Source organism: Balearica regulorum, chromosome 6 (genome assembly GCF_011004875.1).
Source record: "Balearica regulorum gibbericeps isolate bBalReg1 chromosome 6, bBalReg1.pri, whole genome shotgun sequence".
Taxonomy (NCBI): domain Eukaryota; kingdom Metazoa; phylum Chordata; class Aves; order Gruiformes; family Gruidae; genus Balearica; species Balearica regulorum.
Genome location: NC_046189.1, coordinates 20,101,988 through 20,120,520, shown reverse-complemented (window position 1 = coordinate 20,120,520; position 18,533 = coordinate 20,101,988). Strand labels below are relative to the sequence as shown.

Here is an 18,533-nt window from a genome sequence, read left to right as displayed (position 1 = left end):
TTCCACTCAGCTACTGTGGGTTTACTACTGGGGGACAGACACAACAGGGGTCTGGAGAGCTGCTAAAATACTCCTGAGCTGCTTATTTTAATTAAAAAGCTTGTATTTCCCCCCTCCCCTCAAACCCAGTCAAGGACATCTCTGGTGAAGGAAGGGCACGGAACAGTAAGCTGGGCTCAAGTGTGCGTACTGAGGAGCTCAGGAAGCCGGACGACAACACCTTCCAGGAGAGAACTAACTCCTTTCCAGATCGGTCTCACCCCCCTGCCCCAGCCCAGAGGTGCCTGCCTGGCGGCCGCCCCCTCCCCAGGCCACTACCTGCTGGCTGCAGGGCGGCAAGGCCGGGCGTTCCTCCCAGCCGGGCCGGCGCCAGATAACAGCCCAACCGCGGGCCGAGGCGGGCGGCGACGAGGCAGCACCGTACACCCGCGCATCGCTGCCTGCGGCGGGCAGGGCGGGCTGCCGCGGGGGCCTGGGCGAGCCCATCGCGCCGTGCGTGGAGGGAGGGAGCGAGGAAGGACGGACCGACCGACCAGCGGGCGGGCAGGGGGAGCCGCCGCCAGCCGGGTGCGCGGCGACCTGATCCCTGTCCAACATGGTCGCCGCTCACACCTCCCATTCCTCATCCTCCGGCGAGTGGATCGCTTGCCTGGATAAAAGGTATCGGTATCCTCACAGGAGCAGCTGTGGAGGGATGCTGTGTGCGTGTAACCTGCCTCCTGCATGCATGCATGCATGTATGATGTGTGTGTGTATGTGTGCTGACACTCCCCGCTCCCCATCAGATCGTGCCTTACATAAGGAGCGTGCAGGTGGGAAGCAAAATGCCCGGAGGAAGCAGAGCCGGGGCGGCGGGGCAGGGTGAGGGCTCGAAATGCCCCTGGCAGCGGAGGGGACGGGCGGTCCCCACGGGGATAGCTGCTCTCCACCGGGCTTTGCTGCCTGGAAAATGCTGCACGTGGTGGAGGAGGGGGAGCTCCAGGGCGGGGAGGGGGCGACGGGAGCCTGGGGCTGCTGGGCGGGGACCCACCGTGCCGGCCATAGCAGACTCGCTGCCCGTGGCGTTCGCGTCCCAGTCTGTTCTCCGCCTCGCCTCACAACCCCTTACCTGAGCACATCCCCCCCCGCCTCGCCTCGCCTCAGCACACCAGCCCCCGCCTCGCCTCGCCTCGCCTCACCTCACCTCACGTCAGCACACTGCCTCCCCACCCCGGCCCAGCCGCCTCACAGTTCGGGCGGGAAAGGAGAGTCCCTCGCCTCAGAGAGCTCAGTGGAGCAAGCAGGTGCAGGACTGTTGGCCAGAGGAGGTGGGGAAAAAACCCGAAGTCCGCCCCGAAAGAGGCCGCCGGAGGCTGCCCTCAGGGGCCCCAGTCTCTTCTCCCCGCTGCAGCGTCCTGGGGGCCTGCGGTTGCTGCGGGTCAGGTATAGGTGGGTGGCCAGCACCGTGTGGGTGGGAGTTACGGCTGGCTAACGTGTGCTCAGAGGTGGTGTGTTCACTTCTGAAAATACAGGGAAATTATTAATTATTTTTTTTAAACAAGAAATTCTTTGGAGTGCTTTCCCTGGGTGTTGCGGCAGAAAGTGAGTCTTGCAGTGTTGAGTTGCATGGTGGGTGTTTTGCTGTATTCCTACCTCCAACACTTACTGGATTAGTTCAGAAGTGAAGTCATTTGATTTCTGAACACTCACTGTGTCTCCTGTAGTCTAGGAAAATAGTTAGCAAAAATGTAGCTATAACAAAAAGTATGCTATGTGGTTCAAATAAAGCTATTGGAGAAAATTCATTTACATGGCATATTGTGGTTTACTGAGCATCATTAGCCAGCTTTTGACAGTTGATGCCATTTGGGGCTGCGCTGTGGAGAGAAGCCTTTGTGCACGCAGAAGGAACCTTCCTATTTCTCACAATTGCTACCATTTCCAGGAAACCTCCTAGTGTTGTAGGACTGCACCTCTAATTAGGTTTTCCTTAACAGTCCAGGCAACAAACTGTAAGAAGTTAATGAAACTTTTGGTCTAGACACCTACAACATACACTGTCCCCTTCTGTAACATGTGACTTAACTTACAAGGTGGCTAACCTCTTAGAGGTTAGTGTGTATAAATGTTGAAAGTACTCTAAATGTAAATACAAGCAGAACTGGTATGGTAGCCTAGCCATATATAAACCAAAGTGAAGCAGAGGGCCTGATTCTCCAGTCTGTAAACTGACATTGAGTGGATGTGAAGAAGTGGAGTATGAGCCCCAGTACTTTTAAACAGGTGATGCTGTCATTTCTCCGGTTTCTTAAATTCAATACATTGTGAGGTCTAAATTGTAAACTGAAATTTAGGGGTTTGTGCTTAATGAAGTAAATAGCCTTGGGAAGTGAATGATGCTTTTGGGAAACATATGTGAAACATTTCATTTAGAAGTCTCTGCCATTATGTTTATATGAAAATGAATGTGCTGACCATTTTTATAATGGGAATTTCATTAGAGCTATTAAGATGAAAATTTTTCTTCCCTTTTTGTTACTTGGAGTAAGCTAGTAGCGCCAATTTGTTGAGTGGAAAGAATCAGTTCCAGGTGCCCTAAGGGATTATGTATTAATCTTTAATTCTTCTTTTCCAGAAGGCAATCTGGATGTACAACAAACCCAGGACATGAGAGATTGTAGTTTTTTTCCTGCTTTGCTTTGTGATCATAGGAAATAGATTTAGGCCTTTTGTTCTGTTTTTCTATTTAAAAAGTACAGTTAAAGCTGTGTTGTAAAAGTAGTATAGGAATCTAAGCACTATTAGACAAAGCATTTTTAATTAATATACACACTGTATTTCTAGAGTGTATTTCTTTTCTGTAGATGATCTATCAGTATACTCATTTGAATTATTATGTAATTTCTATGTATTTTTAGCCTTTTAAAAATCTTACAGCATTTTCTAAACTAGATGTGCATTCTGTAAATATGGGATCATTTAATGAGTCAATTATTTGCAGGATACCATATGGTTTTATTAAATAATGAATATAGTTTTAATATGTTTTAGTTAATATATTTATATTTTCAGGAGGAAGGCAATTCTAAAAGTGGTATGTTTTAGAATTTTAGGTGAGCCTCAGCAAAGACAATTAAAATGGCATGTGATATGGATTATCCAACTTCATTCTTTAAAGAAAAGGAGAATTAAACTCTAAATGGAAATAACAAAATACATCGTATACAGAAGTGATGTATTTTGTATATGTTCTTTGTGTTTTCCCCAAGTCACATATCAAAGCAGAACTGCTAACATCTAAAATAAGAACACATATAAAAATGAAGAACTACCAAAATTTTTGAGGAGAAGCGTTATTACTGTGTAGGGTACTGCGGGCTAGGACTACCAGTGCTTTGACTATGCAGCTTCCCATGTGGTGTTGCTAATCACAAAAGCCAAAGAGCAGCACTTAAAAATCAAATACACAGGACAGTATTTATATATAGTCACAAATGCAAAGGTAAGGAAAAGCAGGAACAGAAAAGTTCAGAACATTGTGCTCTATCGAGAATATTTTATATTTGCAGGGGAGAGAGAGGATCAGCAGTGAGTAACTATATGTCCTCATTGTACGTGGAGATGTAAATATTTTTTCTGTTAAGGAAACCAGTCCTTTTGTCTTTGAAGTAAATAGTTGCCTTACCACTCATTTCCTAGGGACCAGAAGCATGCCTGCCATCTTCGCATTTTTCTGTATGTCCAATCTGCACATAATTAAAAGAAGATTGCTGATGTATGCAAGTGTGTATAATTAGCTTAGGAGCAATGTCTTCTCTACTCTCATGGTTTCTTTCACACCAAAGACTATCTAGCCAGGAAATTTCCATGTTGCCGTATCTTTACTGAATGGTAGACAAAGTATCTGTTACGTAACTATCATTTCTCTAAACCTGATCACAGTTATGAATTTAGGTAAGTGTTTTAATTGGATTCAGATGCAAACTTTTTAATGATGTACATCACAACAGTCAGAGATCCTACGATTTCATACCTGCCTATGGCATCTTGTGTTTTTCTCTCTATTAAATATAACCTTTAGCTCCAGTTAGCAGACTGGAGAAGCAGATCACAGAACAAAGCATGTAACTTTGCTAGCCTGTTGTGCTAAGAATGTTATGATCTTTGCTCAGCTGTTTATAAATTATTTAAATATGAATGGGAGTTTCAAGGACATATTGTACATACTGAGCTTTTCTATCCTTGTCATCCTTGTTAGGCTTTCGACTTGCATCATTTACATGTAACAAAACCAAAATAGCACATACAGGATAATATGTCAGATCTATACCTAAGCCAAGCTCCCATAGATTTGAGTGTAAATTCAGACTGAAGCTATGTAACAGCAACATATTTGAATCAGGATTTCTTTTTTAGTTCATTGTAACATATATTTGAGATGTAAGTTATTTGTATGTGCTTAGTAGTCACCAGGTCTCTTGTGAGTACACAGATAAGCTAGAATGAAGAACTGATATTCTGAAAGAAGTGTGAAAGAAATATGGAAAATGTTTGTCATCCTCTATAACCTGTTATTATGTCAAAGATAATGGGATATGGATTTATACTCAGGCAATATTGTGAATATTTTAGAATTGGTTTACAATGCTATTTTATTTACTATTAAAAAACATTTTCATGCGATTGGTAAAACATACACTAACTTCGATATATTTTAAATTTCTACCCTTGCTTTTTATTTGTAACAAATCCATAGAAATAATACCACCATTTTTCATGAAATTTGGATCTGAACAAAATCATGGACATACATACACTGCAACTCCTGTTGGCCTGGGTGCTTGGTGTTTTCTCTCTGTATGTAGTACGTGGCTAAGCTGGTGTATGCTTGGATCAAGTCTGTGTGGGGATATATCAGCAGCAGGCACCTCAGTGGATGTGAAAACTCAGAGACAGAGCAGTATAGACACAGCCTAAGTGCTTTCTATCACTCATGCAAAGGTGCGGTCTTCTGAGAGTGATGAATAATAAATTTATCTTTCCACATCATGCAACTCATTTTCTAGTCCAGTGCAAAGGTGCAGTCTTTGATGAATAATAAAACCCCCGTTTTTCTTCCCATATCTCCTCAGAGAGACCAAAATAATTGTTAATATAGCTTGCCATAAGCTTGTAGGTCTGTGCATTTTATTGAATATATGAATTCAAAATAACTCATAGTGAGAGCAAGAGTTGTATTTTAAACAAATTCAGGCTGTTTTATTCTCTGCTCACGGGCTTAGGCATTTCTAGTATCAGCTTCCATTTGTTTTATGTGGTTGCAGTAAGTTACACGCTTGTTCCACGGACAGGTATTAAAAGGAGGAAAAAGTGATTGCGCTAGCATTCATGTCTGTAAACATCATCATGGCCCACCAGAGCAAACTAGTATGTGCGTATGCCCATTAGGGCATGACATATTCAAATTTGGTAGTGTTGTGAAGTGGTACTGTTGCAACTGTAGGTTTTCTCTTTTACCAGATGGTACTGGAAACATGTCTAAACTGTCATTGTTTGAGTTATTTCTGGCATGTTGTTAGGATTTGATCTCTAAAATCTTGTATTCTGAGCAGATTAAATTTCTTTTATAACAAAAACTCATTCCAGCAAAGGGATAAAAAAACCAACAAACCAGCTAATTGAAATTGTGCCCTCAAAGTCAGGTGACCAGCAGATATTTTTCAAATACAAGTATTTTTCTTATCCAATGTGACATCTGTTTTTGTCTGCATCTTACAATTTGCTGGATTTAACAAGCTCATCGTTCTTATGATACTTCCGTTGTTCTGTTAGTATTTTCTGCACTATATTTGGCGTGATCACTTACTATTCCTGCTGCTTTATCCGTATCCTCAATAAATGTTTCCTGAACTGACTTTCCACTTCATCTTTGAATTTAGCAGTTGTCAAAATGTATGTCAGTGTAAATCTGTAGAAGTTATTTCATAGTTGCTGTAAGTTTTAAATTTTCATTAGCTGTAACAATGCACTTCCTAAATGGGTAAAGGTGCGTTTAGCATAGTGTATGGGTGGATGGCAGTGGCCAGAGTTTGAATCAAAGGATATCATCACTTGTGAATATTGTTCAATTATAAATTTAATTTGCAATGTATCTCAGAGTCTGTCTTCATATTAAAGTGCTTCTAATGTCTATTATGAAGCTACAGTGCTGGTTAATGTAATTTTATCCAGATCTACTTCTGTCAAATGGAATTTTAACTGTCCTGAGCTGCAGTTCATGTTTATGAAAGTTGGGAGGGTTTATTAAATAAGGTTTATTCACACCTTGGTTGCAAAGCATGCACCATACATAAAAATTTTCATAAGTGAAAGGAGAAAATTTCCTTGCAATTTTATTTTTTCTCTTGAAATATTTTGTCTATTTAAAAAGCACATGAAGGAGAAAAAAATTCTTATGTTTTGTTTCCTATTATAGCTTTATTGTTCACATTCCACTGTTTATACAGATCTAAAAACTGATCTATTGAAGGGATGCATAATTTGTAGAGCAGGGTATGTAAAGAAATGAAGTGCATTTGACTGCTCTGTCTAACCCTCCAATAATTTTTCAGTGCATTGGCCAAACTGAGTTGAAGGCACAGATATAATTGAGTAATATAATAATGAGATGAGTGTGTAGGTAAAGGAGATCCCTCCCCACCCCCATATTTTCATTCTTTTGGCCCTCACTGAGGAAGGCACAACTCAACTATTACAAATTCTGAGTGCAGCTGACAGCCGGTTGGTTTGCATGTAACTGGCTGGTCAATCAGTACCTGAGTAGATTGGGATTATCTACAGCATTTCTTGTTCCTTGCATAGCAGGACACAAGCGATTATCACAGGGGTTCTGACTGTAGGTGACAGTAGTAATTTGTTGGAAACTAAGCATCAGCAGTTTTACTTGTGTTGCATCTTTTTTTTTTTTTTTTTTAAGCTCTGAAATGATTTATATGCCTAAGAATTCTAGGTGTAAATAATTTTTTATTTCCCATATGTCAGAGTAAATGTGAAAACTGGAATTCCAAAGTCTCATAAAATGGAAATCAAAAGAACAGAATTGTAATTTGATTATTGTTTGAAAGCCTCATGATGAGGCTTTTCCCATCACAAGGGAAGGAGGAGCTGAAATGTGAATGTTGAAAACATGGATTTCGTAATACTAGCATAACAAGTGTAAAGCGCTTCTTGGGGAGAATTGATTGCCCTCTGTCCTCATGGAAATAAACCCTCATCTGGACATTAACTCAAGATTAAAAGTAATATTTCATTTATATCTAGCATTTAGGTCTCTTAACACAGTTTGAAAGTGCTTTGATAGGTCACTTGTATCCCCCCTCTCAAATTTTCCTTTCTCAAGTATTTCTTCTGCATCCTACTGCTGTGCTTTTCTGCATGTCAGGAAAGGGCGGGAGACAGTACAGGTGGCATAGAGGAATGATCTGGTTTTAGTGGCGTTCCTTGCTGTTCTCTCCTTGCTCATGTTTCAAAGCAGAATATACTTTAAAATAATACTAAATTCACCAAAAGGTCCATGGTAGTGGTTCCTGGTACTTTGCAGCTCATAGTGTTTGCCTTTGAATAGATGATTCAGTTTTAACCCAAAGATGAACTAGTTTTATTTATCTCTTATGTAGTGTGACACTCTGTTTTCTACAAACAGCCTTGCCAGTGGAAGAAATACATTGTGTCTGCTCATTCTTCATGGGCTGTTCGTTACTGTCTGCAATGCAATATTGTCCTTTTTAAAGAGTTAAAAAGAGCCAAGGAAGGAAATGGATTTCAGAGTTTTCATTCAGTTAGAACAGGGTTCAGATTTTTGAACAGATGTTATAGAAATAAACATTTTTAAATTCTAGAGGCATCTTGGCAAAGAAGGTAAAACTACACATCTTCTGGTTTTTTTTCAAGTGTTAGACCAATTATGAGGAAGAAGCTAAAAAAAGGACATATCATATGGTAGAAGAGGAGGTAATAGGTTATAGTTAGATAAACTTAATAAAAACAAACCAAAAAACTTTAACTTGTTCCTTTCTTCTAGGTTAACAAATCTTTCATAGCATACATAAACATTCAAATATTTAATCTTAACACCATCAACAGTTTCTTTTAAAAAGCTATATATGCTACACATGAACAGAAATGCTTGCCCAAATTGTATATGTGAAAAATTGTAGCAATTATCCTCTGTCTGTATTTAAACTTTGAGCTTGAATAGTTTGCACTTATAAATATGAAATAGCCTTTTGAAGATATGCTTCTGGCAGGTTTTTTTACAATCTTCTTTTACAGATAGTCAAGCAGACATTGTCAAGAAAATTGTTTTATCTCTATAAAATACATGCCTGAAATCTTCACAATCAAATATATCGGGGTAAAATACCCTTTAAAGAAGTCTTATTGACATAATTGAATAGAGATGTATAACTAGCATTGATGCTGTCACTTGTATATGTATGCTGTGATGTTGTATTGAAGAAGCAGAAGAAGATAGATGACGTCTTGTGTGAAAACATGACTGCCAGATAAGACCTACTATGCCCTGAAGAAGCAAATTAGTAATATAAATAAGGAGCTAGATAAAGTGTTCAGTGGTCAAACAAAGCAGAAATGCTTGTAGGATAGTGAAAAGAAATTAAAAAAATGTTTTTCGTCATTTCCTAATCATTGTGTTGCTTTGCAACACTGGAAATGCCTACCTCACTTTGGCCACAGTGAAATGGGATCTCAACGCAGTACCCTGTTGAGATACAAATTATATTAAATTGAAGATTGGAGGGGGAAGTGTAGGAGTGTAACCCATGCATTATCCTTCATAGTAAGAGATATTAAGCATGAAGTTTTCATGTCCAAATCAGTCATTCCTCCTGCATGGTTTTGTCCCGGCATTTGCTATGGTCATGGTATGATACCTACTCCATTATGGGTGCCCGGCCAGTTAGTGAAGTGTGGTTACTACAGCAACTGCTGAAGCTCTTTCTGGGCTTGTACCCTGCAGATGTAATGGAGATACAGCAGCAGCTGCCCCACAAAGATCCTGAAAGGTTGGGAAAAAGTAAGCAGCTGTTTTTTTTAAGCAACAAAAAGATTAAGACAAATGTAACATTTCCACAGTTTGTTTTACTTAAGATTTATTTTAAGTTGGGTGAGGCAGCCCAGGGAGTGGGTGCTTTACTGGATAGAGTCATAGATTTTCTACAGGAAGGATGGCCTTGCTGTAAAATGTCTCTGTTCTATCTCATACCTCTACCAAACTGTTGAGAGCTGAAGAATTTTAATTGATTTAAGAGAGATGTGCACACTTTTAAATTCATCGATGGTCCTATTCCATACGTTGGGCTAGAGCTTTCAGAAACAGGAATACACTTAGGAGAGGACAGAAGCTTTAGAAGAAAATCCAGTGGTAGTTGAAGTCTCACTGAAATACATTTTTTAACTCCTTATGCTCACAGATACCAAGTTGTAACTCCGCAGCATCAGCAGTGAAGGGACACTTCAGTAGCGTACCAGCATTGATGTCACAGAACAGGACATCCTCACCAGCACTAGTTTAGCAGAGGGGGGCTAAGCTCAGTGAGATTGCTCTGTAGTAAACAGCAGTGGGGATCACAGAGGAGTGACTTCAGGTGCTCTGATATGGTCTCTGGAAAAGCCTTTCCAGAGGCTTTTTGAGCCATGTAGGGGGTGTAGGGAGATTCAGCTCCTTGGGGTTGACTTTTGCAGCCCATCTCTCTGGTTTGGGGAATGGTTCCTTTCTGGATTAATACCACTGCCTCCTATCAGTGTGACTAAAGTGACATTAAAGCTTGAATAATTTTTCATCTGCCATCAGCAGTACTTTTCTAATTAATAGGTTTAATCATTAATGTTCTAAGGAATATATTATAATATTGTCTGTTTAAATATTATTCCAAACTATGCTTTAAAAAAGCCAAGTTCACAGCAACTTAGAAAGATAGCTGCAATCAGGAAGTAAATGTGTTGTCCTGTACTGATGTTCCATGCTAAGCAGCTTGTACTTAGGAAATGGAAAACAAAATTTGGCATCATAGATAGATTCATTAATGTTAATTTAATTATGATAACAATAGTTACAATAATGATAATTTTATTAAAATATACTTCGTAGAAAGTGGTGAAACTTTACCTGAGTTTTGCAGCCATGTAGAAAAGCAGTTAATTGATGCCATGCTATTTTATTATTCTCATTATGCTCTCTCACTAAGTAAAACTATCCTTTTGAAACTGATCTCATTGTTATAGATTATAAGCACATGATAGAACAGAGTTTGGGTGCTACTACTATTTCTGTTACACTGCAATCAGGAGTTTTTACACAGGCAAAATTCCATGCCCTAGTAAAGACTAAGGGCCACCTCAGCTTGGGCCACCAAGTGTTAGTTAATTACTTACTCTTAGACATTGATATTTCCAAGGAGCTCTGATTAAATCCGAAAGCATTTTGTTGTCAAACAACTTGGATCCTAGTTCATTTTTATGCTTACTCACGATATAAACAAGCAGCTAAATCTTAAACTAGGTGTTTGTCTGTGTGTCTCATTTGAGAGACATTAATAAGTTGTTATTCTGGGGTACAGTTAAGATTCCTTGCATGTTTCTGTACTGGCTGCTGCCCCTTTTTTTTTTATTATTTTTTTTTATTTCCGGTAAAACACAGCTGGAGAAGAAGGTACCTTTTCTAAGATAGATTAATGATTAAATCATTCACTGAAAGCCTCTCCAAATTCTAGTTTTGTTTCCAAATGTGCTGGATCAAAATGTGTACCCTCCCAGTAAATTTGTGGAAATTTAGTTGTACACAGTAATATTAAACCCAGTATATTTTGAAGAAAGGCTACTGAAACAAATGGCTTGCAGTAATGAGTTATTAAGAAACATTGTAAGGAGTATAACAATTTTCAGATTACCACTATGCATATTACTTAGAAGTTTGGATTCCTCTTTTTGTTTAGAGCATATTTGCGTGCTCCGCTTCAAATGCCCACTTCGTGTACTCGAAGTGGAAGTAACTGCTGCTAATACAAAGCACTGTAGCTCAGCTGCATGCTAAAGTAAGCCACTAGGAACACACAACTTTAATTTGTCTTTCCCAATAAATGCGGAGTTTGGTTTCTTACTGCTGTGCTGATGTTTAAAACTCTGAAAAGTGTGGCTCAGCTGCCTGTGAGAATGCTTGTCCTTCCATGATTACTCACTTTGCTGGGGTCATGAAGCAGTTTTGTCAGAAGAGCTTTTCCTGCAGTTCATCTGCCTGACACAAGACCCTCCTTGTCACATCAGTGGAAGTGAACCCTGCTCTCACCTTCTGAACCAGATGGAAACCCTGTCTCTTGAGCCTTCAGCAACTCTCAGGAAAATAAAGCTACGCAGTCTATGAATTAAATCCCCCCAAATCTTGTCCTTTTGACAGGACTAGAAGTAAAAGAGATTTCTGAACTCGCATTTCAGTAAGAGCACCGAGAGAACTGTTCATTAAGTTTATACAACCTAATGCATGTTGTTTGCTAACTCTGTTTGCTCTTCCCCTGTCTGACTGCATCAAACTATTAAAAACACTAAACACTGAGACCTACAGTCAATTCTATGCAAATGAACTGATGGACTTGAACAGAGTCAGCTGTGAGCAGTTGTATGAACGTAACAGTCTCAGAGGCAGTTTTTCTAGGAAAAGGGGATATTCTGAGGATGATCTTCCTTTTTTTCTTTATTGGGTTTTGCTGTTAATTTTGAAAGCCCATGCATTAAGGGAGTTAGTTTTCCAAGGCTAGTGTGGTTTGGGTAGGGATCTTGGATAAATGGATTTTAAATCTGTTTGCGAGATGCACCTCCTAATCTTCTTAAAAGGATTTTGACAAGAGAGTTAATGCTTATTAATACCTGTCAGCTAGTGCACAGTTAAAAAAAAAAGGAATGGGTGAAAATCTTACTTGAAATATTTCAAAAGGGAGCTGTTGTAGTTGGGTGTGGATTGAAGTGGTAAGAGGATGTCACTATGATGTAGAAGCAACTGTATACACCAGAGAGTTATTATTCTCATCTATAGTTAATAAGGGTAAGTTGGAGTATAAATGAGGATAGAGATTTAATCCCTCCTAGACTTAATTTAATAAGAAAGATGAGAGTCAGACATTCAAAGTGAGTAGGATCTGGGCTTCTTCCCTGAGACAAAGATTCGAATCCCTTAAGTCTTTGATTTCAGAGATGTATTTTTAAAAAAACCAACCCTGTTGGAAGGAGTACTTACATTGTGGGTGTAACAATAAGGTGATAAAGATGTGTATTTGTGAACTTCATCTTGATTCATTCTAAGCTACCTGACTTCTGTTGATTTAGAAGCTCATCCACTGGCTAAAAGAACATTTTTGTCAGTAAAATTAACTAGCAGCATTTGAGTGAGTGATTGGTCTAATGATCACAGACAGTTGTCTATCTTTCTTGTACCCCTTTATCCATAAATGATTTCTGCATCTGATCCATCATGATCTCCTAGGAATGTTCTATGTTTCTTTCTGTGTGTAGTGGTAGGCATTTAGTCAGTTATGAAAGATTCTTTCTAATGCTGTCAGTTAGTGGTTGGCTTATGCTGATTCATAACATTTGATAATCACATTTAAAATGTATGCTATGGAACTAATTCACTTTAGTTTCATGAATATGTAGTAGTTTTCTGAACCTACTGAACTGCTGGTCCACATGCTACTTTGTTGGAGGGAGTTGTACAATTTTATTTTTCTTGAAATCTTGGGTTTTTTAAAGGTGTTACTGTCATAGATTATTTAAAATATTTAGATTAAAACTCTTTACCCTTACCAATGAAGAGTTAAGATCCTTGCTTGCATATTTAATTTGTCCAACACTGAGACAGAAACTGTGTGAAAGAGAATGTACTTATTAAAGTTGTCTTTCTTGCTTGCAAGTGAGAAGAGAAAAAAACCTTCAAGTTAATTTGTACCCAGTAAAATGCAGGAGAGAGATGTGGATATGGGAGTTTCTGCTGATATCTAAAGCTTTTCTTTTAGCCAAATAGAGAACTTCTATTTTGGGCACTGATTCCACAGACCTCTTGTATGTTTGGACATCTGTTTATTCGTGCTCCCTTACAAACTTAAAACTATATATAATTCTAAGCTCTTTAGGATAAGGACTGTATCATCATATATACTTTTACAGTACTTGCTACAGCAGGACTTTGGTGCTAAATGGGGCTTCTGGGCGCTGCCTGTGTTGAAATGATAATAATCATGCTCAAGTTGATAACGGACAGTTGTTAGGATGTCTTGGAAGGGTTTCATTATGTACGTGTGAAATGCATTTTAGTTGGTTTATATTATAGTGTGACATTTAATGCAAACATTTGTAAGTTTGGTGCATACAAGTGGGGATGTTTCTCTGATAAAGCCCTTGAGAGTTTTGTCCTTTGTTTTCTTGCAGACCTTTGGAACGTTCCAGTGAAGATGTAGATATAATTTTTACACGTCTGAAAGAAGTGAAAGCTTTTGAGAAATTTCATCCAAACCTTCTCCAGCAGATATGTCTCTGTGGATATTATGAAAATCTGGAAAAAGGAATCACATGTAAGACAGCTTCATATGATGATCTATTTTATGTATATAAAATTGGGGGTTAGGCTGGGACTGTCTCTAGGAGATCGGTGAGAGAGCACAGTCAGTGGAACGGCCATAAAAATGTTTACAGTCACAGTCATGGGGGACAGCAGGGCTAAAGTGCTGCTTGCTCTACAAATACAGTGTGTAGTGAATCTATGGTAACAAGGCACACATTATTGGATGTAAGACTCTGCCACTGTTTTGTGGAAAGATTAGAAGCAAGTCATTGCACTAAAGCCTCATTCTTTCCCCGTAAATGATTATTGATCTCTTTTGTAGGTGCTTTGTGATGTCAGGGGCAAAAGTGTATCACCTAGGCATGTCTTAATAGTGTGCGGTTTGCAGTCACTCTGAATAACACCAAAGAGATTTGCAGAGCTGCATACTGCTGTGGGGAACCACAGCTCTGTGCTTGCTCTGGCAGCCCATGTGCCAGATGAAGGTGGAGAGCTGTCCTTGGTCTATGAAGCTGAGATGGAAATAAGTGGTGGTCCTGTGATAGGAATGTGTGAGTTCCCAGAGCTGTTCCAGGGGAATAGCTGATGGAGACCTATGGTGTTTGGTAGAGTCTCAGATACCCCTCAGGTAAATCTGGCATGCTTTAGGCACACAGCCCAGGGGTTTGCTTAAAGTAATAGGAATTCTGATGCTGTGTGATCACACAGTTGGAATGCCTGAACATCAAAGTCCTGCAGTTGCTTCTTAGTGAGAGCTCTTACTGAAGTCAGTGGGAGCTATGTCTGCATTGGAAGATTCTGAATTTCAAAGGGACATTGTTCAGAAAGTTTTTCTGTGTTTTTTTTTGTTTATTTTGTTTATTAACTAAGATAGCAGTAAAAGAGAAGCTAACTGGGGAGAAGAGTGAAGCAATTCTATGTGCTCTCATTGTTTCTGTAGTGTATTGACCAGTTTACTGTAATATGTGCTTTCCAGTGTCATTGGAAATATTATTGTAATAGTAAGTAAGTAGTCTGATATGGCAAATTCTGTAGTGCCAGTAGTGACTACAGTAGTACAGTAATATGAGGGAAAATGTTTGTTAATGTTGCTAAACTTAAAGAGATAGCTTTTATTTACAAGATTTCATCTTTCCAGTATTCCGTCAGGGTGATATTGGGACAAACTGGTATGCTGTTCTGACAGGATCACTGGATGTGAAGGTTTCTGATACAAGCAACCACCAGGTAAAATAGATTTTTCATTGAGACGATCCAGTCAGTAGTATAAAGAAAGAGTATGACTTATGCTGAGGTAGATAACAATGACATATATCATACAGATATTTTGTCTTATCACAAGCATGTTTCTCTGAGTCTCCTTTAGTCTCAGTTGTCCTTTGTCTATGGAGGCAAATCATGCCATTGTTTTCAAGAAGACTGAAATGTAATGCTCTGAAAAGGGGTCTACATTTTAATATGAAACAAGACTTCTCTGTCTTTTCTAATAGTGCCATACAAAGTTAAGCTAAAGATCTAAGAGTTGTTAATTCATTCCCTGGAAATATTTTAATTCAGTCCTTGTTCAGAAAGTTCAGACCAAACCCACCAACAGTGCAGTCTGATAACAGCTTACTGCAGTCTCCACTGCAAGAATGGGAAAGTAGTATAGTAATAGCAGAGCATTGGAACTCCTGCCGTGTTAGACCAGAAGCCTGGAAGTAATATCTATTCAGTGTTAAGAAACAGAAGAACAAGTAAAATTCCCTCCAAACTGCAAGTGATTTCACAAGATCTTTGCACTCCTGGATTTACAAAATTGGGAATTTAGCGTAAATACAGAAAGAAAAAAAGGATTAGATATTTCTCCTGGAGAGAGTCTCCCACCCATGTTGTCTAATGTCATGCTGACATGTCAGACTTCCTGCTGTGAGCTGAGTCTTCTGGGAAGGCATCATGTCCCATTCCCTGGTCACATGTTTGAGATCTGGGATTGTCCCATCATGTAGCTCAGCATGGGGTTGTACCTCTGACGTGTGACTCACTTTGCCTTTACGTGAGTGGTATAGCTATATATACACTATACCTTTTCCCCGCCTTGATTGAACATAGCATGCATGGGGGTGGTGGTGGTGGAGTATTCTTTGTCCAAAGTTTGGCTGATTGGGAAGGGTTTCTTGCTCGTAGAAGATGGCAGAAATTGGATTTTTCACTTTGTTGAGCTCTGTATCACCAGTGAAATTGGGTCAGAATGCAAGTCAGGGCAGCATGTGAGCACTGGGTCTTTCTACTTCTTATAGTAAAATGATAGATACAAAAGGAACTTCTTTCATATCATTATTTTTAGCCACCTCTTCACTATACTAAGTAGAGGCTGATTGAGAGTATAATTGTCCTAATTTGAGCAATTCTCAGCATGGCCTGGCTGTCATTAGTATTGTCACAGTTTGGAACAGTACTGGGCTCTTACGAGACCCTTTTCTGTGCAGGTCTAAAGCAATCAGGAATATTTTCTGGTGTTTGCCAAAAGATGGCACTACACTGTTTTTAAGGACCAATACTCTTCACTGAATCAGAAAGAAATATGTCCACAAAAGTGTTCTGGATGTGGAAATTAAATTAAGAATCTGTTTGGAATGTGGATTTGTTCCATTAGATGGAGGATGGAACACTGCAGCCTTTTAAGAAATCTAATGTAAATATTGTTTTCTGCTTATTCAGGTTCACTGCATTTTCCTGCCAATAGGAAACTACAGAACTACAATTCATGTACTTCTGGTTCTAGAAATTATATTCTGCAGTAATTTCTTAACCTCACATTTCCTTCTCACAGGAGCAATGAACTGAATTCTTACCACTGCCTAGTTGCCATAGGATACAGCCTCACTGCCAAAAGGACAGCAGCTCATGCATTTACCATTCCAGTGCTGGATAAGTTTGGTGGTTGGGAACTCCTAAATAGCATTTGAATCCAACATTTTCTCTGGTTTTGCACCATCTTAGTGTTTATATCATGTCCCTCCTTGTCCATCCTTGTCTCTAACTCCTTGTCCTGCCTTTACCTCCTGGGTGCCCTGTTCCTGTCTTGCCTGTACTTCCTTGTTGTCATGGTGCTAGTCATTTTTGAGCTTGAAGTACTTGCTAGCACTGCCTGCCTACTGTGCTCACAACAAACCCTGATGATGGAGGAAATCGAGTATAGCTCCATAGGTGGGCAGCCCTGATAGACCCATTTGCCAGCATTGCGGTCCCAGCTGGGAATGGATGACCAGAGCTTAAGATGTAGGGATGCTTGTAACCTACCCTGGAGCACATTTTCCAATAACAGCACCCAGGAGCCAAAGCTTCCTTTACAAAGTCACAGTAATATTTAATTGGTGTGCTGTTACTGTTATACCATAAATGGCACTAATGCTAATGAGAAACTTGCAGCAGACCAGAAGAGATGCAAACGTTTACCTGAGTTTACAAGTTTAGAAGTTTGTAGTCTCATGTAAAAGTAGAGAAGGAGTATGCTATCTTTTCTAGGAAGGGAGAAGCTAACTTTGTATTTAGGTTCCTGTTGGTTAAAAAGTCTTTAGACACGGCTAATAATCTTTTAATACTTAAGATGAGCAGGGGGTTGTACTAGATGACCTCCTGAGTTTTCCTGTAGTTTGAATAATCATATGATTATATGATGATGCCTACAGTGTTAATGTAAGTATGGAAAATCAATTCTCTCAACTAAAAATATATTAGTCCTACTTTTACTAGGTGCTTATCTGTCTACCTGGGGAACTTAAATTTCAGCAAGCCTGGGAACAAATGCGTTGTGTAACAGCTACCATGTGCTTTATGGAGTCACCTTTAGTGTTTGGTAGCTTTCTCCCATTAAAAGTGCAGTAAGTTATTGTGCACTTGGTGCTTACTAAGAATGTCTTAATGGCCTTTGCTCCTACAGAGGCATGTAACTACATGCCTTCTAGTGTACATTGCACTAGAAATTATATCTAAATGCACTAATGGATCAAGACTTCAGTCTAGCTAGTGAAGTATTAATTCATACACATTCTTGCTGCACATGAGCTTACTTATGCAGACACTTGTGATTTCTCACAGAAAATGTTTGTAATACTGATTAGGACCAAGTTGAGAATGCATATGAACAGAAATATTACCATTACCTATTTTGTGCTATTATGATAAGAGGAAGCATTCTATGTACTGATTTAAATGTTTTAATAAAGACAAACACACATATTTAGGATCTCATACATAAAACCTCACTTTCCTCTTGTTTTGGAAAAATCCTTCCTGACTGCTTGCAAAACTGTATTATGTCACAAGAGGGCAGTGTTAGAATACATAACAAACTGAGTACAGACAATATTTAATACTAAAATGGCTAGTTTGAAAATTGTATCCAACTATTTACAATATACCTGTTTTAAAGAGTTTCACCAGAGTAGATTTCTCTGTTACTGATAGTTCTGTTCCACTGAGGTGGTAAAATATGCTAGCTGCTGCTGCTGCTGATATAATTTAATTTGCCATTGAAATTGGGACAATACAATTTACAATACAGAGATCTGACAGGTTTATGAATTTTATGGCTATTCAACAATCAAGAAGAGTCTGAAGAGGTCTTTTTTTTTTTTTTTTTTTTTTTTTTTTCCCCAGAGGTAAGTGTAATGAACTGTTTTGGTCTTGCCTCAACTTGTTTATAACAAATACCCTGATAAATATTGTACTTAAAAGTCACACAAAGACTTAGTTAGTTCCCTTCAAAATAAACAGAAAATGCAGCCTATTTAGAATCTATCAGAAAGAAGTCTTTATCCTCAGTTATGAACAGATTTTGAATTTAATTTTTATTTGGCACTGTTACCTACCCAGTGTTACAACCGAGGTATAGAGTAATAAAAGTTCCTTTTAGAGATATTCCTAGTTTGGTATTGTCTTAAAAATA

General features: G+C 39.1%; 1 protein-coding gene across 2 annotated transcripts in view; it reads left to right on the top strand.

The window, feature by feature from the left end:
* The first annotated feature begins 457 nt into the window (after positions 1-457).
* RAPGEF4 (Rap guanine nucleotide exchange factor 4) overlaps positions 458-18,533 on the top strand; it is a 153,310-nt gene continuing 135,234 nt past the window's right edge. For both annotated transcript variants that reach the window (XM_075756638.1, XM_075756636.1), the window contains exons 1-3: positions 458-660; positions 13,471-13,613; positions 14,742-14,830. In XM_075756638.1, coding sequence (XP_075612753.1) covers positions 596-660; positions 13,471-13,613; positions 14,742-14,830 — 297 coding nt within the window. In that variant the 5' untranslated portion in view covers positions 458-595. The remainder of the gene's footprint in view (positions 661-13,470; positions 13,614-14,741; positions 14,831-18,533) is intronic.